Here is a 27,248-nt window from a genome sequence, read left to right as displayed (position 1 = left end):
TCTAATTGGTTAATGACTGCAGACCTTGGGAAATAAATTGTGCTAACTAAGTGTTATGCGTGGAACAATTATGACATGCCAGGTGTTCAAAATCCTCTGACAATTCAGGAGTTCGCAGATTTCCTGCTTAGCACTTAGAAAAATAAGAGCACCGAATCATTAATACATTAAGGTTAGCAAGCGCCCACTTGCAACGTTTGGCATTGACCCTAAAATGGTCTAGGCCAGGGTGATGTCGTTGGACTATAGCAGGGTTTCCCAAACGTAGGTCTCCAGCTTGTTTCAGACTACAACTCCCATCATCCCTAGCTAGCAGGACCAGTGGTCAGGGATGATAGGACCTGTAGTCCAAAAACAGCTTGAGACCAAAATTGCACTGCATCCCTACTTTTGTAGAAGATCCCTGGTAGGCAATAATAATAATAATAATAATAATAATAATAATAATAATAATAATAATAATAATTTATTATTTATACCCCGCCCATCTGGATGGGTTTCCCCAGCTACTCTGGGCGGCTTCCAACAGAATATTAAAATACAATAACCTATTAAACATTAAAAGCTTCCCCAAACAGGGCTGCCTTCAGCTGTCTTCTAAAAGTCTGGTAGTTGTTTTTCTCTTATATATCTGGTGGGAGAGCGTTCCACAGGGTGGGTGCCACTACTGAGAAGGCCCTCTGCCTGGTTCCCTGTAACCTCACTTCTCGAAGGGAGGGAACCGCCAGAAGGCCCTCGGCACTGGACCTCAGTGTCCGGACAGAACGATGGGGGTGGAGACGCTCCTTCAGGTATACAGGACCGAGGCCGTTTAGGGCTTTAAAGGTCAGCACCAACACTTTGAATTGTGCTAGGAAACGTACTGGGAGCCAATGTAGGTCTTTCAAGAACGGTGTTATGTGGTCTCGGTGGCCGCTCCCAGTCACCCGTCTAGCTGCTGCATTCTGGATTAGTTGTAGTTTTTGGGTCACCTTCAAAGGTAGCCCCACATATAGCACATTGCAGTAGTCCAAGCGAGAGATAACCAGAGCATGCACCACTCTGGCGAGACAGTCCGCGGGCAAGTAGGGTCTCAGTCTGTGTACCAAATGGAGCTGATAAACAGCTGCCATGGACACAGAATTAACCTGCGCCTCCATGGACAGCTGTGAGTCCAGAATGACTCCCAGGCTGTGCGCGCCATGTGTCTGTGCACCTCTGACCTTCCCATTACTTTGCAAATTTTTGGAGACCAGGGTATGGGAGCTTGTAACAGCAGGAGAGAAAGACAATACGATAATCTTTATTGTCATTGTCCCATAAAGAACAACGAATCTGAAAAAAAAAATCTACATAAGGCATTCAAAACCAGCAAGCCTGCTATCCCAGCTATCCCAACCTGGTTAGCCCCCTAAAAACTCTGATACCCCGTTTTTAAAATAATAGATATACTCCCATAGAGACTACCTTACACCACATTTAAAACCAAAATCGCATTTGGATAGAAACTGTTTCTCAGGCAGCTAGTCCTAGTCTTTATAACCCTGTACCTTTTTCCAGAAGGCAGGAGCTGAAAGAGATCATTTCCGGGGTGCGCACTATCCTGCGCTATCTCTGCCGCTTTCTTACGGCACCTGGAAGCATAGATTTGATCCAAGGTGGGAAGAGTGCACACAATTATTCATTCCGCAGTCTTTACAACCCTGGACAGCATTGTTTTTCCCTGGACCGTGCAGCTCCCTGGGTTTTCCAGCAGTCCCTTGACCCTCCTCTGTTTCAGCGTCAGGGTCTGAACTGCTTCCTGTCACAGGCTCTTCCTGCTCACTAAGCCCTGTTTCCCCATCAGCATCTAGCACCTAGCACCTCTTCCCAATCTTCCACTTCTGACCTCTCCTCGATGCCCCACCTTCCTCCTCTGGGGGTTCCCTTGGGGGTTCCCTTGAGCCTTCTGCCTCTGGGGTTTCCCTTGGGGGGGGGGTTCCACGTCTGGTGCCTCACACCACTCCTTGTTTTCCAGCCAGTCTCTGACAGCGAGTGCCTCAAATTTGGTAAAGTATCATGGTACATAAATACGCCTTTGCGTGAAGCTTGGGAAATCACGGTCTCCCGCCCTGTCCAGCCACCGCCGGTGATGGTTACGAAATGTAGGGTGTGTGCAGAAGGTGTTGCTGTTGTTGCAGCTGTTGCTTCTTGGCCCAAGAATGGTGCGCGCTTGTTCAGAGTGAGGGTGGTCCGGCCAGCATGCCAGAAAGAGGCTTGCGTCCAGAGTCAATACAATGCAGATCAGATGCTCTCTGGGGAACTACGAAATCACGTTCTGATTTACAGGAGGGATCAGGGCCTTGCAGAGCCAGGCAAAGGCCCGGGCCAGGTAGATAATGTGCCCCCCTTTTTTACCCTGGGGGTACCTGAAGTCTTATAAATAGGTAAGTATATAAATGATTTTCACAAAAATTATGCTGACAAATGATTTTATTTCAAGGCTTGAACCGTATTGGCATATAAAGACAAAATGGAAAATATAGATATACAATAGTGTTTTTTAAAAATACATAGGGAAAAGGATTGTGAATATGCTGACCAAGGCCCCCTTCGGAATCGGAGGCCTGGGCCAAGTAGCCCATATGGCCCCCCCTCTGTCTGGGCCTGGGAGGGATAACCTGCCAGCCTTCCACCTGCACCAAGATGACCAAAGCTGTCCTAAGACCTTCTGACATCTCCACATTCATTCATTCTGGTCCTTATAGCCTGCTCAAGTGAATGACTCAGATATCTTCATCAGCCACGGGTGGAGGCGAAATTGATCTGGGTCATGTAATTGGGTGACTGGCTTTTGGATTTGATCTATGAATTGAGATAATGACATGAGGTAGGTAGGAACCCGCAACTCCCACTGAGCCTCTTGGGCTTGCTGATCAGAAGGTCGGCGGTTTGAATCCCCGGGACAGGGTGAGCTCCTCTTGCTCGGTCCCAGCTCCTGCCAACCTAGCAGTTTGAAAGCACACCAGTGCGAGTAGATAAATAGGTACTCAGAGCTATCTTTTCCATTTGGCTGAGTGGCGCCATGCACCACAGCGCCCGCCCAGCAGGGGAACCCACCAGCAGGTCCGCCACCCTCCGCTGACTCGGGAGTCTTCTCGGGTCTCCTCAGAGGAGGAGGCGCCATGCCGAAAGCCCCACAGAGCAGTGTCTGGCGCTGGCCACAGGCAGGGAGAAGATGGGAAGGAGGCAAACGTGTAGAGCAGTGTTTCCCAACCTTTTTTGGGCAAAGGCACACTTGTTTCATGAAAAAAATCTCGAGGCACACCACCATTACAGCCGCGTGACGTCAGCGCGCAGCGTCACGCCGGGAGGGACATGAATTGCTAGCAAATTACATAATCACCTCCTTGAGGGCTGGCTCATCTTCTCCGAAGGCAGAACTCCATTAATTAACAGCACAGACTCACACCATAGCCAAGACGAGGGGGGAAAACCTCAGTCATGCACAGTCATGCACATGTGGGGGCTAAATGAGGACGAAGACCGGGCAGAGAGCAGGGTTCAAATCACCCCACCTGGCCAGGACAATCCCTGGGTGCTTCCTTGGGCCACTCGCCTGACCCACCTCGCAGGGCTGTTGTTGCGAGGATAACACGGGGAGAACCACGCGTGCCCCCGGGAGCTCATTGGAGGAGAAAGCGGGCGATGAATGCAATGCATGAAATATATGAGAGGCGACCAGGTTTTGCAGGTGAGGGGCCCCCGCCAGCCTCCGCTTCCAACACCCGGCACAACGACGCCGAAGTTTCCCCCCGGGCTCGGCTCGGGGAGCAGCGCTGCTCCCCCCCCGGCTCCCCTTCACCCTCCCGGCTCTCTCTGCCGCCCACTGGGGACCCCCCTCACCTGCTAAGTCCGGAGCGCCGGTGGAAGTTGCATGCATGCATGCAGGGCGCCGCGTTGCCATTGCATTGCACTGCACTCCATGCAACGCCTGCACGCATGCATTGCCTTGCACGCCCGCCAAGGGGTCTCCCCGCGGTCCGATGCGTCCCCTCCGGCGCAGATGCAGCATTACGAAAATAAAAAAACCCCGACGCAGCCCTACCTGGGGGGCAGCCTCCACCTCCGCCGCTCCGCCTCCGCGGGGATCCCTGGGCTCCATCCTGCCGCCCGATCTCCACGGGGGCGCAGGCAGGCTGCGCGGGGTCTGCGCGGAAGAGCCCCTGCCCGCCCGGCCGCCGCCGCTGCGCTCATTCCATGGCCGGGAGAAGAGTGCTTCAAACAAAACGCCCGGCCCGCCAAGCCACGCTGGGAAATGTAGTTTGCGCACCCCGCGTGGGCGCGGAGCCCAAGGGCGAGGGGACTACGGATCCCGGCAGCCCCCGCGCCAGGGACGGAGGGGGAGAGGCCGGGTGCAGGGATGGAGGGACGGGTGGGCGAGCGAGTGAGTGAGTGGCAGCCGCCAAGCCTTGGCCGAGAGCCAGGAAGGGCCTCCCCGGAGGAGGAGGAGGAGGAGGAGGGAGGCGCAGAGCGGGAGGGAGGGAGGGAACCCCAGGGGTCATCTAGTGACGGCACCCCAATCGAAAATTTGACTTTTTTTAAAAAAAAATCTTTCGAATTTTTTTAATTTTTCCCGCGGCACACCAGGCAACATCTCGCGGCACACTAGTGTGCCGCGGAACAGTGGTTGGGAAACACTGGTGTAGAGGAGGGAGGGAAGGAAGGAGAGAAGGAAAAGCTCCCTCAACTCAGGACCCTTTTGTGGCAGGAAGGTAAACGGTGTTTCCGTGTGCTCTGGTTTCCGTCACGGTGTCCCATTGCGCCAGAAGCGGTTTAGTCCTGCTGGCCACATGACCTGGAAAGCTGTCTGTGGACAAACGCTGGCTCCCTTAACCTGAAAGCAAGATCAGTGGTGCAACCCCGTAGTCACCTTTGACTGGACTTAACCGTCCACAGGTCCTTTACCTTTTTAGCTTTTACCTGTTACCCAGAATGGGAAACAATTTCCCATGGGAAATCTATAATGAATTGAAAAGGATGTTTAAAATAACCTTTGTAAAAATAAACAAACAAGCCCAGAAGCCTTTCTTTTGGGAATTATAGGGACAGAACTACCTAAACTGTATAGAAACTTATTCATGTACGCGACTACAGCGGCAAGAATGTTACTTGCCCCAAAATGGAAAGAAGCAGAAGTCCCAGCACAGGAATAGTGGATTCAAAAACTTCTGGAATATGCAGAAATGGTGAAACATACAATCAGAATAACAAACTTTTAATAAAAGAATGGAAATGGTTTATTGAAGATCTTGCAGGAACTCAGATGGCCCCATGAGATCTCACGAGAGCATCCCAGGACATCTGAAGATGGTGTACTGATTCTGTCCCGGGATATTCTCGTGGGGTTTAATTCCGAGGGTTTGCATATACACATTTCCCTGGACCCCCACATAAGAAGCAATCATACTGCATCATTGATACAATAATAGTGCATTTGTGATGGATTTGTACTGGGCCGTCCGCACTTCCTTAGTTGTTGTGCAATCATTCCACTTTAATCGTTGTTCTGCAATGCTTCCCCAATGTTTTTCCATTATTGCCATCTGGAGGGGGGCAATCTTATGCTGTTGTGGAACTAAAGTAGAGCAACATGCTCTAATTAGGCATCTGAAGCTTTCCCATCTGTTTATCTACAGGCAAGGCTCAGTTTTTGCACTCCAGGCTGTTGTACTTACTTACTTACTTACTTACTTACTTACTTACTTACTTACGTCAGGAATGAGCCAGCTCCAAGCAAAGGTTTGCAGTCAACTGCAGAAAGCAGCCAGGAACAGGGAGACTCAGATGTTAGTCAGGCAGGGGAGAGCCAGCAGCTGCAGACTCTGACTCTTCCTGACCTTGACGGGCAGGCTGATAAGGCAGTAGCTGAGAGCAGGCTAGAACACAGCCAAAGCTCACAGAAAGCACAAAAAGGCCTGAACAGCCTATCAGAACAGGAAGAGGTTGGAGGTGATCCACTCAGTCCAAAGAGTCGGCAAATGGAAGGGCTGTTAGATAGAAAGCAATACAAGAGACGTAAGGGTCATAAGTTCAATATCTTCTGTCATCTCTGGAAGGAGTCTTCAGAAGGGTCATCTTGAGTAATGATGCCGGAGGCTTGGTTGAAGCTGTCCAGAGCTATCTGTTTGTTTTTGCAATAAATCCTCCTTTTTAATTACCTATGCTTACTGTGTTATCAAGTGGGGAACCTGGACTCCTGATACTTACTTACGTACTTACTTACTTTATTTATTTCCAGTATTTATGTACCGCTTTTCACCAAAAAAAGACCTCAAAGTCCACCCAACCCCAACTGAAAGATGGTTATCCTGAATTATAGACTCTGTTCACCCCTAGGGTTCCATAATTTGACTGGCCACCTGCCTACCAGACACCTTCCAGCAGACCCATGTAAAGTGGGCGTGATTTGCTATGATCTGTATAGATAGTTACAAAATATAACGATGCTTTCCTGGCTCCTTTTCAGGCACAGCACCCTCTATCACCAAGTCATCAAAGGGCCTAAGAAGTTACTGCTGACTCTGGATGACCTCACTTTCGTCAACACCAAACTCAGCAGAATGGTAGGCAATCCAAGTCATGCAACAGCTGGCACTGACTTTGCACCTAAGCGAAATCTGTTCATGGGGAGGAGTTTCCTCCCACCATTTTTCATTACACCGTCACAGGAGCTCCTTCTCATGAGTTATCTTTTCAGCTAAGTGTTAACTGCACATATTTTTATAGCAAAGCAAAAATTTCAAATCCTGCAAGATTTTCCACTTGGGAGCAATTGGACTTCTGGCAGCTGCCATCCCCCTTGACAAAAGTTCCTGAGAGCTGAAATATTTCAGTTGATTGTTCCACAGATTTAGTAAACAAAGCTGTGGGGAAGTTTGAATGGGATAACTGAGTATTTTGGCCATTTCTTGATAAGCCATTGTCAAGATATCTGGGGGCAGTCCCACCATATGTGGAAAAAGTGCCTTTTCCCCCCACAGCTTCTCCAACAATTCTGAGTAGATTGTGGTGTCATATGGGCAGTTTGCATGGGGGGAGTAGGTGGGTGGACATTTAGCTGAAAAGATAACTCATGAGAAGGAGCTAAACCACTGAGCCTCTTGGGCTTGCCGATCAGAAGGTCAGCGGTTCAAATCCCCGCGATGGAGTAAGCTCCCGTTGCTCTGTCCCAGCTCCTGCCAACCTAGCATTTCAAAAGCAGACCAGTTCAAGTAGATAAATAGGTACCACTGCGGCAGGAAGGTAAACAGTGTTTCCGTGCGCTCTGGTTTCCGTCACAGAAGTGTCTGTGCCAGAACCTGTTTAATCATGCTGGTCACATCACCTAGAAACATAGACAAACGCTGGCTCCCTCGGCCCAAAAGCGAGATGAGTGCCACAACCCCATAGTTGCCTTTGACTGGGCTTAACCGTCCAGGGGTCGTGGGTTTTTTGCACTGAAAATCATGGCACTTTGAGGTGGGAGAAACGTCAACTAGCCATCTGACTTGCCATTGTGTCAACACTGAATCTGAACGAGATGTTCCGCCTTGATCAGTAGGATGTTCTCCTTGATTCGTCCCTGGCTGTGTTTCCTACTCACAGAGACTGGCGGTGGATAGCCTGAGCGATTCTAAGAGCAACTTGGAAGTTCGAAGCCTGAGATCTGCCACACATTCTTTGTCGGTGAAAAGCACAGCTGTGACATATGAAACCTCCAATGTGGCAATATACAAGGTAGTGGAACACTGATTAAATCTAGCCGTTCTTGGATTTTTAGGGGGTGGGTATATCGGGATCCCAAAGTGATGCTGTTAAGACATATTTTTAAAATGACATAGAATGACCCTAGAAATGCGTTAGTCCCTCCAAATGGCCATAGAACAATGGGTATAAAATTATGCCTGGTGAGGAATAGAATCGTAGAATTGTAGGGTTGGAAGGGATCACAAGGGTCATATAGTTCAACTCCCTGAAATGCAGGAATCGTGTGATCCCAGAATCAGGAACCACATACTGGTCACAACATCTTTCCCAGTGAATACTTGCAGCCTGTTTGTAGGCACTGCCTGGTTCCTGGGTAGCAAGTGAAAGGTTACACTCATCCTAGGGGGAAGGGGAGATTATGAAGGGAAACAAAGTTTAGGTGAAGGGAAGCAAAGAGAAGGGATGGGAGATTTTCTCTGCAGGGACTTTTTTAGTTTCAGAGGGCCATCTGTCATGGGTGCTTTAGTTGAGTTTCCTGCATCACAAGGGGAATGGACTAGATGACCCTAGGGGTCCCTTCCAACTCTGCAGTTCTATGATTTGTGAATTGGCTATTTGCTGAGCCAGTGTGGTGTAGTGGTTAAGAGTGGTGGACTCGTGATCTGGTGAACCGGGTTCGCTTCCCCGCTCCTCCACATGCAGCTGCTGGGTGACCTTGGGCCAGTCACACTTCTCTGAAGTCTCTCAGCCCCACTCACCTCACAGAGTGTTTGTTGTGGGGGAGGAAGGAAAAGGAGATTGTTAGCCACTTAGGGTAGTGATAAAGCGGGATATCAAATCCAAACACCTCCTCCTCCTCCTCCTCCTCCTCCTCCTCCTCCTCTTCTTCTTCTTCTTCGTCTTCTTCGTCTTCTTCGTCTTCTTCGTCTTCTTCGTCTTCTTCTCATCAATGAATCTAGCTAATCAAGGATCCAAAACGAACACTCCTTCAGACATTCCACCACGATATCTGAAAAACAATTTTGATTCTGATATATTGTCAAGCAACAACCCCCTATTTTCAAATCAGCTCCTAACCATTTGGAATTTGTGAAATCTGGAAACACGCAATGTGTGAATGTGAAACATGATGTTTTGTAAACATTGCAAAAGGGTGCATACCTGTGTTTCAATTCTAGAATTAGCCAAGGGCCTTTCTTAATCATTTACTAATACCTTTTCTGGCCAGGGCGACTGGGTATGGCTGAAGAAGCTGGAATCTGGAGCAACCAGTGACCTGAGACAGAGGACTGCCAGCTTGTTAAGCCAGGTAGGGATTGTTATGGTGATTCACATGTATACACAGAACTGCATATTTTCTGTGTCTCTTTCGTGACTGCTCTCAAGGAGGTTCATATAACACTTTCCCCCAATGCTTTGAAAAAATGCAAAAGGAGGGGTCACAGGATTAGTCCCACTCCCAATAAAGATGCATGCTATGTCTATGCCCGCCCTGCCCCAGCTGCTCACAGTAGAAACACTTCTACCCAGTCTGTGCATTCAGCCAGTGTGCAAAACACCTCTATGTGCATTCTGGTATCCATGCTTAGAGCTCCACTAGCCCAATGACAAGGTAAAACTCTGAGCTCTTTGCCACATGGAAGCAATGCATGGATGGGGAGGGGTGTCTGTTGCAGGGGCAGCAGAAGGTGTATTCATGGAGAAGGCCTGCATGTCCTTCATCCTCTTGTGTTCGCTTTCCCACTAAAACAACACCATACACTCTATCCCTATACTTTATGGAACTGAGTTTTAACCACCTCAAAACAGCAGAATGTTCATAAACATTCCACTGCTTCAGCTGAGTCAATGGCTAGGAAGATCTCATTCCAATAAACTGAAATAAGAACTCCCACACATAATGTTGTTTAGTCGTTTAGTCGTGTCCAACTCTTCGTGACCCCATGGACCAGAGCACGCCAGGCACTCCTGTCTCCCACTGCCTCCTGCAGTTTGGTCAAACTCATGCTGGTAGCTTTGAAAACACTGTCCAACCATCTCGTCCTCTGTCGTCCCCTTCTCCTTGTGCCCTCCATCTTTCCCAGCATCAGGGTCTTTTCCAGGGAGTCTTCTCTTCTCATGAGGTGGCCAAAGTCTTGGAGCCTCAGCTTCAGAATCTGTCCTTCCAGGGAGCACTCAGGGCTGATTTCCTTCAGAATGGAGAGGTTTGATCTTCTTGCAGTCCATGGGACTCTCAAGAGTCTCCTCCAGCACCATAATTCAAAAGCATCCATTCTTCGGCGATCAGCCTTCTTTATGGTCCAGCTCTCACTTCCATACATCACTACTGGGAAAACCAGAGCTTTAACTATACAGACCTTTGTCAGCAAGGTGATGTCTCTGCTTTTTAAGATGCAATGGCATTTTCAGAAGCTGCAGGTTATTTTGCAGTGAACACTTTCAATGGGGCAAACCCAGCATCTTATTTATTTTATTTTTATCTCTCTGCCCAATTTAACAGCTCCAAAACATTACCCAAGCCCATCTTTGAATTGACAATTAGCTATAGAGATGGGTCTTAGAGGAGGTCCATGCTGCAGACACTTGACCTGGTCTACTGAGAGCAGCAAAGAGGGCAGCCAGCCTTTAGTCTGTGCCGTGACCACTCAAGTTTATCATTTGCCATCAGCAGACAGTGGGACTAACTTTCAATTTTCTGTTGGTTGATTGCATTGTTATTTTGTGCAGTTTTGGTTCACTTGCATTATGCATTGCTGATTTTCTGAAATGGGAAGGTGGGAAGCAAGTGGAATAAACAACAAAATAAATATTGCATGCAACTCCAGAAGTGCCCTTAAAACTTTACAGAATAATTGTGGAGCAACCTGCATTCTGCATCCTTGCAGTCTTCATATCTGACATGATGATACCTTTATTTTGCTTGTGGGCATCTCAACCTGAGTATCAAAGAAAAGAAAGTCAGAGATCCTCAATCTCTCTTGCAATTTGCTCCTTGTGTCCCCAGATGAAGGATGTACGCCATGAAAATGTGAACCCATTTCTAGGCCTTTTATCTGATGGGGGTCTCTCTGCCATCGTGATGGAGTTTTGCTCCAGAGGGAGCCTAGAGGATTTGCTGCAAAACACAAACATAAAGCTGGACTGGATGTTCAAATCATCTCTTCTGATGGACTTAATTAAAGTAAGTTCTCTTCTTATTCTGGGGGTGAAAAGGAAGGATGTTCTATCAAAAATGCAAAATTGAGCTCAATGGGTCATACAAAGGGAGAGAATCTTTGCTGTCATATTGTCCTCAGCTCTGAAAATGAGCCTTGGGTTCTGGCCAGATCCTTGGAAGAATTAAAAAGGTCCTTTATGAAGAGCCAACTCAAGACGTTTTGAGTTTTATCCAACTAAGTCCTGCTTTTAGTAGATGCTTTCAGTGGAATCCAACGTCAGGCTTCGGTAATTGTTCCATCCCCCTTTCCCTTCCTTGCACACTATTCTGAGGGTTCCTCTGCCCCTCCAGCATGGATTTGGGGGAGGCACAGGGGGCGCAGGTGGGTAGAGAAGTAGGGAAAGCCCCAATGCACTAGTAGAAATTCTTGCTCTGGTTTCCACTAGTGCACTGGGTTAATTAACTGTGGCCCATTGGAATGAATGGATCTAAGTTATTCATGTCCACTCATTTCAGTGGATCCCCCCGAGTATGACTAATTTTGGATAAAAGCCTTTGTATCCAAAGGTCATGAGTGCTAGATGAATCACACTTCAACTCTGTCAATGGAATAAGCACCCTGCTATGCATCGTGGGGTGGCGCTGGACACGGATGATGCTGTGGTCTAAACCACAGAGCCTAGGACTTGCCAATCAGAAGGTCGGCGGTTCAAATCCCCGTGACGGGGTGAGCTCCCGTTGCTCGGTCCCTGCTCCTGCCAACCTAGCAGTTTGAAAGCACGTCAAAGTGCAAGTAGATAAATAGGTACAGCTCCGGCGGGAAGGTAAATGGCGTTTCCGTGTGCTGCTCTGGTTCGCCAGAAGCGGCTTAGTCATGCTGGCCACATGACCCGGAAGCTGTACGCCGGCTCCCTTGGCCAATAAAGCGAGATGAGCACTGCAACCCCAGAGTCGGCCACGACTGGACCTAATGGTCAGGGGTCCCTTTACCTTTACCTTTATGCATCGTGGGGACGGATAAACTGCAGGCTAATTTAGGGGGTGTCTCAGAGGTCTGTAGCACACATACCTCTGATCTCCAACAGTGGGAGATGGCCAAGGAGGAATCGCTGATGGGCTGCCAAGACTGAGCCCCTAGACAACTGCCCCAAAGTCCTGTCTTGATCGCACCAGGGCAACTTCAAGGAGGCTAGGTCGGTCCATGGCAGGGAGGGTAGCTCTGTCTCGAGAGATTAGCCCAAACAGCTAAAAATGGAAACCACAAGCTAAACACAGTGAAATTGCAGTCACCAGCTTTCACCATCGAGCTCTGAATCTCGCCGGCAGAGAGTGCTGGACCGGGCAGGTTTTTAACTGGGGTTTATGTGCCTCAGCTCTGGAGATGCCCAAACTGAAGTATTTGATCCCTCTACTTTTCAGGGAATGAAATATTTGCACCACCAGGAGATCCCCCACGGACGTCTCAAGTCTCGCAACTGCGTTGTGGACGGGCGGTTTATGTTGAAGATCACCGACTACAGCTATGGCGAGCTCCTGGCGACACTGAGTGACTTAGGCGTTCAGCCCCCGGCAGAAGGTAAGGAGTAATTGTCATGCTCTGTATGTTTGTGGTTTTGACCTTGGAAAGGGTCCAGAAACCTCAGCTGATGCAAAATGATGCTGCCCATCCATAACCCTACAGTAGTTCTATCCGCATTGCATTGCACTTCTTCTTGTTGTTGTTTAGTCGTTTAGTCGTGTCCGACTCTTCGTGACCCCATGGACCAGAGCACGCCAGGCACTCCTGTCTTCCACTGCCTCCTGCAGTTTGGTCAAACTCATGCTGGTAACTTCGAGAACACTGTCCAACCATCTCATCCTCTGTCGTCCCCTTCTCCCTGTGCCCTCCATCTTTCCCAACATCAGGGTCTTTTCCAGGGAGTCTTCTCTTCTCATGAGGTGGCCAAAGTATTGGAGCTTCAGCTTCATGATCTGTCCTTCTAGTGAGCATTCAGGGCTGATTTCCTTAAGAATGGAGAGGTTTGATCTTCTTGCAGTCCATGCGACCAGCACCATTGCACTTCTTACCCACTGATTTTCAGGCTCAATTCAAGATGTTCATTTCTCCCTTAATAGCTCAAAATCAAGGGCGCAGAACCTTTTCTTAAGCCTGGGGGCAACATCTTCTTCTGAGCAGCCTTCAAGGGCCACATGAAGGATAGGGCCAGAGGCACAAGTAGGTGGAGCAAGGAATATAAATGTCATCGGCTGATTTCCACAAACACACTCCTCTTTGTCCTGCACCCAGGCAAACAAGGGCATTTTTTCAGAGTTCAGTGACATATTGAAGTAAAGGCAAAAACACTCAAGGTGAGTGTGAAGCAAGGCCGGTGATGGATGTAGGCTGAGGTGAGAGGTCGTGGTCTGAGGACACTATCAAGGGCCAGAAGGAGAGGTCTGAAGGGCCACATTTGCCCCCTGGGTCTGAGGTTCGCCACCCACCCCTGATTTGGCTTAGGATGTGGAACCTTAAAGGATCGCTTTCTCTTCTGGGTCCCCTTCCACAGGCTCTCTTTGACCTCTGGGGTCAGGCCTCCCCGTCAGCTGAGGTTCAGCACAAGGAACAGGGCCTTTTCGGTGGTGGCACAGACAGTCTGACTTTCCCTATCTAGAGAAGCCTGCAGGGACCCATCACTGTATGGCTAGTTAGGGAGGCCTTTGGGAGAGGCTGAGCCAATAATCAGACTACTGATTCATTCATCTAACTCAGTGGTTCTCAAAGGGTGTGGTGAGAATTATTTTTTTTAGAACCACTGATCTAACTGCTTATTCAAGTACTGTAATGTGTCGTGTTGCTTGGCAATTTTCTGTTTCTGTGTTGTTAACAGCTCTGAGTTCACCTAAAAGAACTCAGTCGCTCGGATTCTTTAAGGAAGTCATGACAGTAAAAATTTGGGGGGTAAAGCCTAATGAAATTCTTCGGTACAGATAGGGACTTAGTCTCTAATGGTGCCAAGAGACTTCACTACTTGCAGTCTAACACAGTGGTCCTTCCTGCAAGCCATAATAATAATAATAATAATAATAATAATAATAATAATAATAATAATTTATTTATACCCCGCCTTCCCCAGCCAATACTGGGCTCAGAGCAGCTAACACAAGGTATAAAAACAATTGATTAAAATACAACTTAACAACAAGATTAAAACGCAACATTAAAATGCAGCCTCATTTCAGTAGAAACCCAAATCAAAAACTTTTGGGGGATGAAAACATCAAATCTTCACCAAGGCCAACTATCCAGACTGGTCCTACGTAGGCCAGAAAAAAGCCAGGGAAGTCCCCAAATAGGAGTTCCATCACGGAAGGAGAAAGGAAAAAGGAAAGAGGGGGAGGGGATCAAGTTGATTCTGGATAAATTGATCTTTTTTCTCCCAGAATTGCTCTGGACAGCTCCCGAGATATTGAGAAATCCAGCGACGTCCCCGAAAGGCACCATAAAAGGAGACGTCTATAGTTTTGCTATTATCCTGCAAGAAGTTGTTCTTCGGGGGGGCCCATACTGCATGTCTGAAATGTCAGCTGAAGGTGAGCATGATCCGCCCCTCCAGCCCCGGTATTTGAATGTGTACAGCAAAATAGACACAATCACACTCGTTTGATTTGGCCGGCCAGCGTTGAAGACTAGGCTAAGATACAGTACTTGTCAGTCTGCATTTCTTAGTGCAGAAAGTATTGATCAGATGTGTAGAGATCTTTCCTATTCTACTTATTCAAGAGGGTTCTGGAAGCTTCTCTCTGTGAAAGAAACAAGCAGGAGGTTCCTGATGTTTGGGTTATTCCTTCCGAGAAGCTGAGTACAGCTGCTTTAAACTGGTTCTCTTATCTTTTCTGTTAAGGTGATGCTGACTATAAAAGCAGGGCCAAAAGGAGCCTGTTTTTCACTCTTTCTTTTTCTATCTCTTTTCCTTCTGGTGTGGTGTTCTGTACACAGTATACTTAGTGTTAAGGTTTAGACTTATAAGTTATTGTAAGTTTAAGTTAAGTTTGCTGCAATTGGATTGCTTATGGACAGCGCCAATCCTGAATGTATTGGATTTGTGACCATTATGCTCATTTGCCTTCAGTAGCAGTAAAGCTCTGCTGGATGAAATATCAATTGCCTCTGGTCTACAGGTGAAACTCGAAAAATTAGAATACCGTGGGAAAGTTTCTTCTGTAATTCTGTCAGTTCTGTAATTCAACTTAAAAGGTGAAACTCATATATGAGATAGACTCATAACATGCAAAGCGAGATACGCTAAGCCTTTCTTTGTTATAATTGTGATGATCATGACGTACAGCTGATGAAAACCCCAAATTAACCATCTCAGAAAATTAGAATATTCAATGAAATCAGCAAAACAAGGATTGCCAATAGAGCAAGATTGGACCTCTGAGAAGTAGAAGCATATCTCGCTTTGCATGCCATGAGTCGATCTCATATGTTAGTTTCACCTTTTAAGTTGAATTACTGAAATCAATGAACTTTTCCACGCTATTCTAATTTTTCAAGTTTCACCTGTACTTTTTGGGAATCCTGCAACATGTCTAAGTTTTTACTCTGCTAACTATACATTGGAATCTGCTCTGGGTCAATGTTGAGTAGAGTTTCAATGACAATACTGATCCAAAAGAGGCAGTTTTTGTTTTGTTCACATGAGGCGGTGCGCTCATTGGTAGGGGTGCAGAACTGGATCAGGCCAGTCAACCAGATCCTTGCGCCCCCACCACTCATGGGTCGACTCCGACAGATGGGCAGAGCCACCCACTTGTCAATTACTTTACATCATTATGACAACATGGGATGACTTTAAAGGTGGTGGTGGCAAGGAAAAAATAATATAGGAAGGAAGTTCTAGATCTGGGGCAAATACTCTTTGGTGAGAGAACCCCAGTATGTAGTCCAAGGGACTGGGGGGTGGGGTACCAGGTTAGGGCATGCTGTCATTGTGAAACCCTCTCCTTGCTCCAGAAATCATCCGCAAACTGAAGAAGCCTCCGCCGTTGTATCGCCCGAGTGTTTCTCCTGAAAATGCCCCGCTGGAATGCATTCAGCTCATGAAACAGTGCTGGAGTGAGAGACCAGATCGTAGGCCAAGCTTTGACGAGATCTTTCAAGAGGTCATTCCTTGTTCCCATTCCATCAAGCTTCTGCAGTTAAGAATGCATCTTTCTCAAGAAAACTTGAGAAACTTGCTAATACGCCCAGGAACCTCACCAAAATGTTGGAGAGGGTGCACCTCCACAAGCACATACCTCCACATGTGGTGGGAGTGCCCCAAAATCCAACTATTCTGGACAACAGCCATACAAGAAATATGTAAAATAACTAAGCAAGTATTAGACATCAGCCCAGAATTGGCCCTACTAAACATCTTCCAAGACAACCATGCCCATTTACACCACAATGAACTCATAACCCACCTACTTTCAGCAGCCAGAAACACCATAACCAGACACTGGAGAGACCTGTCAGGAGTAAGCATGGACCAATGGTACCAAATAGCATGGGAAACTGCCCTACTAGAAAAATTAGCCGATAAACTGAAACTGACACAGGGACAAACAGAAGAAGACGCCTTCACCCTGGTATGGCTCCCCTTTATCACATACACAGCCCAACAAGACAATGACATTAATCCACCAACAACATACAAATCAATATGGCTAACCTGATCCAAAACACCCACCCACCCCACTCACACACGGAAACAAAGATCACCACAGCCAATCACAAACAAACAAGCACACCCTAGGCCAACCCCAACCTCTCTCACCACCAAAGGAACACAAGCGAACAGCAGAGAACCGGCACGAGTAACGCTGACACCAAACCCTACATACATTAAGCAAAATAGAAACATCACCACCCGACCCCACCCCACTATAATAGCTGATTTCTAAGTTTAATATTTTGGGGTGGTTTTTGTTCTACAGTAATACCTTGGTTCTCGAATGGCTTAGCTGCCAAACAAATCAGCTCTCAAACACCGCAAACCCGGAAGTCAGTGTTCCGGTTTGCGAATGGTTTTCGGAAGCTGAACGTCCGACGTGGCTTCTGTTTGAGTGCAGGAAGCTCCTGCAGCAAATCGGAAGCTGCATCTTGGTTTTCGAACATTTCCAGGAGTCAAACGGACTTCCAGAACAGATTAAGTTCGAGAACCAAGGTATTACTGTACAGTGGTACCTCGGGATGCGAACGGGATCCGTTCTGGAGCCCCATTCGCATCCAGAAGCAAACGTAACTAGTGACAGCATGTCTGCGCATGTGCACGTCACTTTTCGCCGCTTCTGCGCATGCGTGTGACGTCATTTTGAGCATCTGCGCATGCGCGAGCGGCAAAACCCAGAAGTAACGGGCTCCGTTACTTCTGGGTTGCCACGGAGCACAACTCAAATGCGCTCAACATGAAGCATATTCAACCTGAGGTATGACTGTATGTGCAGTTGTTGTAAAACACGCTAGTATTTTTAACGAATAGCAGTATATAAATATTTTTTATAAAGAATGAATGCATGGATAAAATAATGGACATGATGAACTTCAATCCATTATTTTCAACAGGACTGCTCTGGGCATACTGTATTTTTCGCTCTATAAGACGCACCAGACCATAAGACGCACCTAGTTTTGGGAGGAGGAAAACAAGCAAAAAAATATTCTGAATCTCAGAAGTCAGAACAGCAAGAGGGATCACTGCGCAGTGAAAGCAGCAATCCCTCTTGCTCTTCTGGCTTCTGGGATAGCTGCGCAGCCTGCATTCACTCCATAAGACGCACACACATTTCCCCTTACTTTTTAGGAGGGAAAAAGTGAGTCTTATAGAGCAAAAAATACGTTAACTTCGTTGGATAAAACCTTATGCTTTCCACCCATCTGTTCTTTCTTGTGCGTAACTTATTCTTTAGCCAATCAGCTTAGTTTTCCTGAGTCAGCTGGAGAACTGAGTACCAAAGAACCTTGTTCTAATTCTCCAACCCCAGTTCAAATCCATCAATAAAGGCCGACGGACCAATATCATCGACTCCATGCTGCGGATGCTGGAGCAGTATTCCAGCAACCTGGAAGACTTGATCCGAGAGCGGACGGAGGAGCTGGAGATGGAAAAGCAGAAGACGGATAAACTCCTGACTCAGATGCTTCCCCTGTAAGTCGAAATGTCAGGGCAATAACCCTGCCGCATGTAGGCTCTGCCCCAAGCCGATTCCAAGTGGGAAAAAGTGCTGCTATAATAAATAATAATAATAAATTTTATTTCTATCCCGCCCTCCCTAGCCAAAGCCAGGCTCAGGGCGGCTAACAACAATAAAATAGTACAACATTCTAAAAACATTTCATTATAAAAATTAATTAAAATCAAATTGACGGCAACCATTAAGCTAAAGTTCTGTGAAGGAGGGAGTCAGGCAACGCCCTGACCAAAAACCTGGTGGAACAGCTCTGTCTTGCAGGCCCTGCGGAAAGATGTCAAGTCCCGCAGGGCCCTAGTCTCTTGTGACAGAGCGTTCCACCAGATCGGAGCCGCAGCCGAAAAAGCCCTGGCTCTAGTTGAGGCCAGCCTAACCTCTCTGTGGCCTGGAACCTTCAGGATGTTTTTATTTGAGGACCATAAGTTCCTCTGTGGGACATACCAGGAGTATCTCTTCCCTCCTACAGTTCCCAGCCGCTGATATTCAGAGTCGTGGAGGTCGAATAGAAATGCAATAATTAAATAATCCATAAACAGCCTGCCAAGACATCTCAATGTCTTGAGCCTTAGAAGATTCTGCCCTTCCAGTCACTCAGGTTGACATCCTCGTGTTGTTTCAGGTCGGTGGCGGAAACGCTGAAAACCGGGGCCACCGTTGAACCTGAGTACTTTGACGAGGTCACCATCTACTTCAGCGACATCATTGGCTTCACGACCATCTCCGCCCTCAGCGAGCCCATCGAGATCGTGGATCTTCTCAATGACCTTTACACTCTGTTTGATGCCATCATTGGCCATCATGATGTCTACAAGGTGAGGTCTTGGCGCACCTACTTTGGAGGAGGATGTGTGTGTGTGAGGGAAACATGAAGTTCTAGAGAAGGCTTCAGATGAAGGTGGAGTCTTAAGAGCCAACAGTACTTCTCCAGATGATCTGAGTGTTCAGGCTGGGATATAAGGGCTTGAGGGGGGGGGTGGTCCTTCAAGTATCCTGGGCCCAAGTTGTGCAGCATCACAATAACTTTGAACCTGGCCTGGTTGCCTACGAGCCTTGCTTGACGCAGATCCTACTGCTCCACCACAACCCGCACAAGAAGTGAGCATCGTTTAGCCTTCAGCTCTTAGTCAACCCATCTGCAGTTCTAATTGCCCTTTAGGGAAAAGCAATACTCTTTGATTTCCAGGTGGAAACCATCGGCGACGCCTATATGGTGGCTTCAGGGCTTCCGAAACGCAACGGCCGCAGACATGCCTCTGAGATCGCCAACATGTCCCTGGACATCCTCAGCTCTGTGGGGTCATTTCGAGCGAAACATCTCCCCCACGTGCCCATCAGGGTACGGATGGGGCTGCATTCAGGTAAGGGCGTTAACCCACTCTCTGCCTTACCTGGGCTCATAGTGGGGGGGAAATGGAATTGTCAGTCTTGGGGAAAACAGGAAGTCAGGTTCTTGGTCCACCTAGTGCATAGGTAGGCAAACTAAGGCCCGGGGGCAAGCTCTGGCCCAGTCTCCTTCTGGATCCGGCCTGTGGATGGTCCAGGATTCTCCGGGGATCTGATCATTGGGGCTGCGCTAGCGCAAGTGTTCAGCTGCTCCTCCTCCCTCCTCCTGGCTTCTCCCTGCCCTGCCTAGAGCAGAGAGGAAGGGTGCTGGGCTTTGTTGGTGACAGCAGCAGCAGGGTTAGCGCTCGAGTGGCCGCTGTTGTAAGCGGGCTCAGTTCGGGCTTTGTTGCTGCTGGCCCCTCTCCAGAGCCCTTTTGCACACCGCTCATTGTCCCGCTGCCACCGCCAGCCCCTGCCGCTTGCAAGACACAGGTAGGCAGCCACTGGGGCTTGTCCACTGCTGTGGAGAAGGGAGGGGAGAGTCAGGGGGGAATGGCTTACCTGAGTACAGTGGTACCTCGGGTTACAGACACTTCAGGTAACAGACGCTTCAGGTTACAGACTCTGCTCACCCAGAAATAATGCCTTGGGTTAAGAACTTTGCTTCAGGATGACAACAGAAATCATGCGGTGGCAGCAGGAGGCCCCATTAGCTAAAGTGGTACCTCAAGTTAAGAGCGGTTTCAGGTTAAGAATGGACCTCCGGAACAAATTAAGTTCTTAACCCGAGGTACCACTGCAGAATGTGTCCTTTTATTTAAAATGCATCTCTGGGTTATTTGTGGGAATTCATTCATTTAAAAAAAAAAAGTCTGCCCCCCCCCCACAAGGTCTGAGGGGCAGTGGACCGGCCCCCTGATGAAAAACTTTGCCGGTCCCTGATTCTAGTGCAACTGTCTGTTGTCTCCTGTATCTGTTCCTGGACATTCCATAAGAACTGGAAATGCTGAGGAATTTTAACAGGGGAGCTTCCTAAGGGTCATCTTCTGAGTCAGGATGTGATCTAAGATGACTCTATCACCAGTGGCGTAGCATAGGTTGCCCCGGGGGGGGGGGAGCCAAATATTTTACCCCCGGTTAGGGCCGGGCAGCAGCAGCAATGGTGATGGGGAAGGGTCTTCCCAGCAGAGGGAAGCTGGGGAGGGGCCAGCAACAGCGGCCACTTATTTTATTATTATTTATTTCATGAATTTCTTACACCGCTTGATTACTGTTGTATCTTTTTTTAAAAACACACCCTCAAAGTGGTTTATTTTTCTTTTGAAATTTTGCTTTATCTCGCCAATGGAAGGAGCTAACTTAGAAGTATTCAGGCTGGACCTAAACATAGAGAGAAAGTCGTGTGTGTGTGTGTGTGTGAGAGAGAGAGAGAGAGAGAGAGAGAGAGAGAGAGGGAGAGAGGGAGGGAGGGAGGGAGGAGAAAGGGAGGAGAGGGTGTGCTGTGCCTGGGGGTAATCCGAGCGACGCGGTCCAGGTCTGGTCCTGATTCCAAGGGTTCTGTGAGGAGTCAGTCCGACAGGGCCAAGGCAGGAACACAAGGCAGGAAACCAGGCAGGGTCAGGCGCAGGATCTCAGGCAGGATCTAGCATACAGCAATGTTGCTCCCGCAACCTGGGGTGGGGTCCGACAGCCTTTTATCTTTGTCGGGGTAATGGCCGGCCATGATCCCCCGGCGACTCGCTTCCCTGCTTAGCCCAAAGGTGAGCACTCCTCCCGCGAGTACTCAGGTCTCTCCTTCTCTCAGACCTCAGTCTCTGCAGCTCGGGAGACGTCGGTGGGTTACTAGACCCAGGGGCTGCCTCAGCCTCCCCTGACCCAACCGGTAGTGGAGCAGCTGTGAATGATGGCCCAGCTGGAGGCAACGAGGTCATTCCGCATCTGGAGCCAGGGCAGGCTCAGGCCCCTGACTCGGCCCAGCTGGTGTTTGTTGCAGGGGAACCTGTGCAGACTGGGACTCTTCAGGATCAGGCCCCAGACTTGGTTCAGATGATGCCTGAGGCAGAGGATCTGGTGCAGACTGAGTCTCCTCTGGTTCCAAGTCCGAGTCCCAGGCCATCGGAGAGGGAGAGGGAGAGGAGGAGGAGAAGGAGAAGGGAGGAAGAGAAAGGGAAGGAGGAGGAGGAGGAGGAGGAGAAGGAGTTTCTTTTCCAAGCAGAGGGGCCCAGATGGGTGTTTGTTTGTCAAGACCTTGAAATCTTTGGCCTGTAGCCACCCAGCCCTTCTCTGAGTTTGTAGGTTCCCCCTGGCATCCTCAATGGTTATTGCAGAAGATTAGCTAACAGGCCTCATCAACCTATCCAGCACTTCTGGCAAGCAGCCGTTGGGGTAAGGAAAAACAACAAAGATGAGACCGTGGAGGAGAAACCTGACCTAATTAGATATCCGAACTGCATCTTGGAAACCTGTTGCTCTCAAGAGTCGCCTGATGGAGGCTGTCTGGACAAGGGAGAACACTCTTGCACAATGGGGTTGGGCAGGGGCTGATGGCTTGTTTAAAAGTTTACGTGCCATAGTGAAAGTGTATTAGAGAAAATTTTCCTTCCTCTCTCATAACACTAGAACTCCAGTGAAGGTGAATGTTGGAAGTTTGTTGTTGTTGAGTCGTTTTGTAGTGTCCAACTCTTTGTGACCCCCTGGACCAGAGCACGCCAGGCACTTCTGTCTTCCACTGTCTCCCGCAGTTTAGTCAAACTCATGCTGGTAGCTCCGAGAACACTGTCCAACCATCCTGTCCTCCGTCGTCCCCTTCTCCTTGTGATCTTTCCCAACATCTGGGTCTTTTTCAGGGAGTCTTCTCTTCTCATGAGGTGGCCAAAGTACTGGAGCCTCAGCTTCAGGATCTGTCCTTCCAGTGAGCACTCAGGGCTGATTTCCTTCAGAATGGAGAGGTTTGATCTTCTTGCAGTTCATGGGACTCTCAAGAGTCTCCTCCAGCACCATAATTCAAAAGCATCAATTCTTCGGCGATCAGCCTTCTTTATGGTCCAGCTCTCACTTCCATACATCACTACTGGGAAAACCAGAGCTTTAACTAGACGGACTTTTGTCGGCAAGGTGATGTCTCTGCCTTTTAAGATTCTGTCTAGGTTTGTCATTGCTTTTCTCCCAAGAAGCAGGCGTTTTTTAATTTTGTGGCTGCTGTCACCATCTGCAGTGATCATGGAGCCCAAGAAAGTAAAATCTCTCACTGTTGGAAGATTAAGGACAGACAAAAGGAAGGACTTTTTAAGATCTGAAGCTCTTTTTAAGATATGAAGCTTCCCTAAATGCCGCCACCTTTCCTCACAAGGGAGTTGATCCAGCCCCTTGATCACTGTTTCCCTAGAATCATAGAGTTGGAAGGGACATCAAGTCCAATCCCCTACAATGCAGGAATCTCAACCCATGACAGATGGCCACCCAACCCCTAAAATTGTATTCAGTGTCCCAAGTGTGGTCACCCCATAGATATGTATAACGGCAGTATAATTTTCAGACTGCCATGTGTGTTGTGTGGGTATTCAGAAGCACCGTATTTCTCAACATGGGGTTGGGGAGGGAACCCTGAAAAATGGCTTGGATTTTCTGTTTTCTAGACTACCTCTGGAAGGGATGAAGCTGTCACTCAGGGATAAGATAACAGACAGAAAAACACAGCTCGTCTGGTGAATTAGTTAATCTGATCTCCAGTTCCCCCAAAAAAGGAGGGGGGAGGCTGGGTGGTCCGAGACTTTGCCAGGAATTGTAAAGAGTTTTGAGTCTGACTTCCAGCCAGCGGTGGAAATTTGTACGGCAGCTTGAATGTTCACGCACACTCTGAACAGCTGGTGTCTGCATTTGACATTCCACGAAATCTGGGTTGATATCCGAAAGCTGACAGTTTGGCGTGTGACGCTGTTGAGCATTGGAGAGCATTTAAGAGCTGCGGTGTTTAGCAGCTGAGAACGTTTAACCAGTGACATGCCTGACGTGTGACAGACAGCAAAGTAGGGACAACAATTCAGAAGCGCAGGGTGCCTTCACAAAATTCATAGCCACTCTCCCCCACGGCCCCTTCTGAAATTACCCAACCATCAAAGATTAAACAATCATCTTATAATTATGCTACAATGATAATTGGAGGGAAAGTATTGGAGGGGGGATGTCTATAAATGTAACAAACAAGGAGCTCAGAATGTGCCAGGTTCCATTCCTGGTGTTTTAGGTAGGGCAGGGGAAAACCTCTGTCTGAAGATCACAGGCTGGTTTGCAACTTTGAACAGTCCTCTTTTATCCAGCCCTTTATTCCAAACCATGGATTCTTGCTTTATTTTTCTTTTATATATATATATACATTTTTAACATATTAATGATCATTCATACAACAAAACTTCTCATCTTATACAATAATTTTTGGACTTCCGTCAACACCTCTGATGATTTCCCGTTCTTATCACTTATTATGCATTTCTTAATTTCATATTACCTTTAATTATCTTTAACTAACAATTCTCCTCATTATCTTTTTTGCAATATTTCAAATAATTCACCTTACAAAACCTTTTGCAAACCTACAAGCATTATCTGTTCGTCACAATTACTTTTCAAATAGTCTGTAAATTTACTCCAGTCTTCTGAGAATCTCTGGTCCCGCAGTTTTCGAATTCTTCCTGTTAGTTTATCTAATTCTGCATAGTCCATCATTTTCGTCCTCCATTCTTCTTTCGTCGGTAATTCTTCTTGCTTCCAATTTTGTGCCAATAATATTCTTGCTGCCGTCATTGCATACAAAAATAACTTACAATCCTTTCTGCTTATATCATCACCTGCAATGCCAAGTAAAAATGCTTATGGTTTCTTAATAAATGTATATTTCAACATTTTTTCCATCTCATTATATATCATTTCCCAGAGGTTTTTCACTTTTTTACATTCCCACCACATGTGATAAAATGTTCCTTCTTTTTCTTTGCGGATTCTTGCTTTATTTTTAGGGGAAATGGACCTAGTTCGGTCTTAGAGCCCATGCTTTGCATGCAAAAGGCCCCGGTTCCAATCCTTGGTGTAGCTGGGCAGGGCTGGAAAAACCCGCGTCCAGATCTGAAGACTTGCACCCAAGATTGAGGGGACCTGGTGCTGGTGTGATGTCATGTGTGTGATGTGCATGCGTGACATGTGCGTGATGTGTGTCACATCGCCGGGAGGAGGCCGAGTGGGGAGCCCAGCGTGGCGTGGCCTCCTCTCTTGCACTCAGGAGGAGCCAGTCACTGAAAACACACCATTCTCAGCTCCACGCTTGACCCCTTCCGCCCCCTCAGCATTGAAGGGACCCTCCCCACAGATCTTGAGGGGGCCAAAGAGACCTCGGCCCATAGAATTGGCACCAGTGCCCATGTCTGAAACCAGGGAGAGCCTCTGCCGGTCAGTGTTGGCATTAGAAAGCTAGATGGACTAAGGGCTCCTGTGTTTCAATATCTGGTGCAGCTCATATCCATTCCACTTTCATTTCTGTTTTCTAGGTCCGTGTGCTGCTGGGGTGGTGGGTCTCACTATGCCACGCTACTGTCTCTTTGGGGACACGGTGAATACAGCTTCGCGGATAGAGTCCACCGGGTTGCGTAAGTCTTCTTGGGTTTTTGGGGGGTTTTTTAGCAAATGCTGGCTTGGCCACCTTGGTTCTCAAACTTAATCTTTTTCTGGAAGTCCGTTCCAAAACCAAAGCGTTCCAAAACCAAGACGTGCTTTCCCATAGAAAGCAATGCAAAATGGATTAATCCGTTCCAACCTTTTAAAAACAACCCCTAAAACAGCAATTTAGCATGAATTTTACTGTCTAACGAGACCATTGCTCCTCAAAATGAAAGTATAATCAATGTACTGTATTATAAAATAAATAAAACAGTATTGTAGATGATGATGATGATGATAATTTCTTACCCGCACTGATGATAGTCATTGTTTGGCTGGGGGCGGGAGGCTTTTATCCATTCCCGCGGTCACACAATCAGTCAGTCAATCAATCAATCAATCAGCAACTGAACTGGGATCCACACAGTCACAAAAACAAATTAACTGAAAAAGCCTCAAAACAAAAGACGCAAAATAAATAGCAAAAACAAAAGCACCAAATATAAGCTCCAAATATCACCTCAGAACACTGCATTCGGAAACGGAAGGCTTGAATTACAATGGGGGGGATGCAAATTAGAAGCGCAACAGGACACCCAGGGAGACTCAAAACGGAGTACATTCAACTTCCAAAAAAAAGTTTGAAAACCAGAACACCTACTTCCGGTTTTGCAGCATTTGGGTTCTAAGTTGTTCGTGAACTAAGCTGTTCGAAAACTGAGGTGCCACTGTACAGTGGTGCCTCGCAAGACGAAAAGCATCCGTTCTGTGATTCTCTTCGTCTAGCGGTTTTTTCGTCTTGCGAAGCAAGCCCATTGAAGGATTAGCGGATTAGCGCTATTGGCGGCTTTTAGCAGCTTTTAGCGGCTTATCTGCTGATCGGATCAGCTGATAAGTGGCTTAGCGACTTAGAAAAGGGGGGGAGGAAAAAAACCCCTGCAGGAACTCGCAAGACATTGTCGTCTTGCGAAGCAAGCCCATAGGAGATTCGTTTTGTGAAGCACCTCCAAAACGGAAAACCCTTTCGTCTAGCGAGTTTTCCATCTTGCGAGGCATTCGTCTTGCGGGGCACCACTGTACTGAAAACGTTCTCATGCAAGGCCTTTTGAATGGATTAGTTTTTGTTACAATCGACTATTGATTTGCGAGTATTGACCACTCCCACTACTGAAACTTATATTGGCCTGAGTTCTTGGTGTGCTTTTATCTTGGTATAGATAGACCATTGGCCTGATCCCACAGGCTCTCTTTGTGTTCTTATGTATAATTGAGGTAGATCACTCCGGGAGAATCGAAAAACGTTCCCAGTGAGCTGCAATAATTAGCTGTGGGGGTATGTGCATAGTTTAACTGCTTTAGAATGTTTTGAATATTTTCATTGTATTGTAATTGTATTGTTCTCTGGCTGTTGGCCATTCTAGGCTCCTTGGGGAGGAAGTTGGGGAAACAAAGTGATTAAATCAATGCATAAAAACGATGTTAAAACCAATTTTTTAAACACATTTCAACCCATTGGCCAAAGGCCTGTCTGAATGATTGAATAAGCAGCTCTTCCTGCCAGTGGAACGTCCTCAGAGATAGACTAGGCCTCTCTTGGATGGGGAAAGACCTACATAAATCAGTGGTGGAACACCTGCTTTTCTGCAAAAGACCCCAGATTCCTTCCCTAGCAACCCCAGGAAGTGATGAGAAAGTTTCCACGCCCAAAATCCTAGAGAGCCTCTGCCGGTCAGTGCAGGCAGCAGTGAGAGAGATTGAGCAATGGTCTGACTCGGTCAATGGCAGCTTCTGAAGTTCCTACTAATTCCTGCCCCACCTCTATTGGCGCTTTTCGAAAACAGGCACCAACGGCAGGGCCGGCCCAAGCCATTTTGCCACTTGAGGCAAAACAATATGGCGTCCCTGCCTCCTCCGTCGCCAGCTGAGGTGACTGGAGGCAGCCCAGGGAAGCAGTTGCATGCTGAAAGCAGGAGGGAAGAGAGAGAAAAGCAAACCCTTCAACAGATAAAAACCAGGACGCCATCTTCCTGGGCAGCACGCCTGCACAAGTCATTGAAATATACTCGGAGTTGAGAGTGGATTTCAGGCTCTTTATTCAGCTCATAGTGGTGAGGAGGAATGGAAGTTCCCCCAGAATGTCTGCTTTATATACATTATTTACACAATGGGCCCCACGTGATTGGCTAATTCAGGGATTCTC

General features: G+C 47.6%; 1 protein-coding gene across 1 annotated transcript in view; it reads left to right on the top strand.

The window, feature by feature from the left end:
• LOC309531569 (retinal guanylyl cyclase 2-like) overlaps nucleotides 1–27,248 on the top strand; it is a gene marked incomplete at its 5' end in the record, with an annotated part of 50,645 nt that overhangs the window by 15,991 nt on the left and 7,406 nt on the right. The window contains 11 exons of the mRNA XM_082221162.1: nucleotides 6,488–6,584; nucleotides 7,606–7,737; nucleotides 8,936–9,016; nucleotides 10,712–10,888; nucleotides 12,284–12,440; nucleotides 14,285–14,434; nucleotides 15,861–16,009; nucleotides 17,873–18,036; nucleotides 18,699–18,891; nucleotides 19,263–19,437; nucleotides 24,940–25,038. Of these exons, the coding sequence (XP_082077288.1) occupies nucleotides 6,488–6,584; nucleotides 7,606–7,737; nucleotides 8,936–9,016; nucleotides 10,712–10,888; nucleotides 12,284–12,440; nucleotides 14,285–14,434; nucleotides 15,861–16,009; nucleotides 17,873–18,036; nucleotides 18,699–18,891; nucleotides 19,263–19,437; nucleotides 24,940–25,038 (1,574 nt within the window). The remainder of the gene's footprint in view (nucleotides 1–6,487; nucleotides 6,585–7,605; nucleotides 7,738–8,935; nucleotides 9,017–10,711; nucleotides 10,889–12,283; nucleotides 12,441–14,284; nucleotides 14,435–15,860; nucleotides 16,010–17,872; nucleotides 18,037–18,698; nucleotides 18,892–19,262; nucleotides 19,438–24,939; nucleotides 25,039–27,248) is intronic.

Source organism: Podarcis vaucheri, assembly GCF_965113315.1.
Source record: "Podarcis vaucheri genome assembly, chromosome: 4".
NCBI lineage: Eukaryota > Metazoa > Chordata > Lepidosauria > Squamata > Lacertidae > Podarcis > Podarcis vaucheri.
The sequence above is the reverse complement of the archived record's forward strand: the minus strand, read 5'-3'. Positions and strand labels throughout refer to the sequence as shown.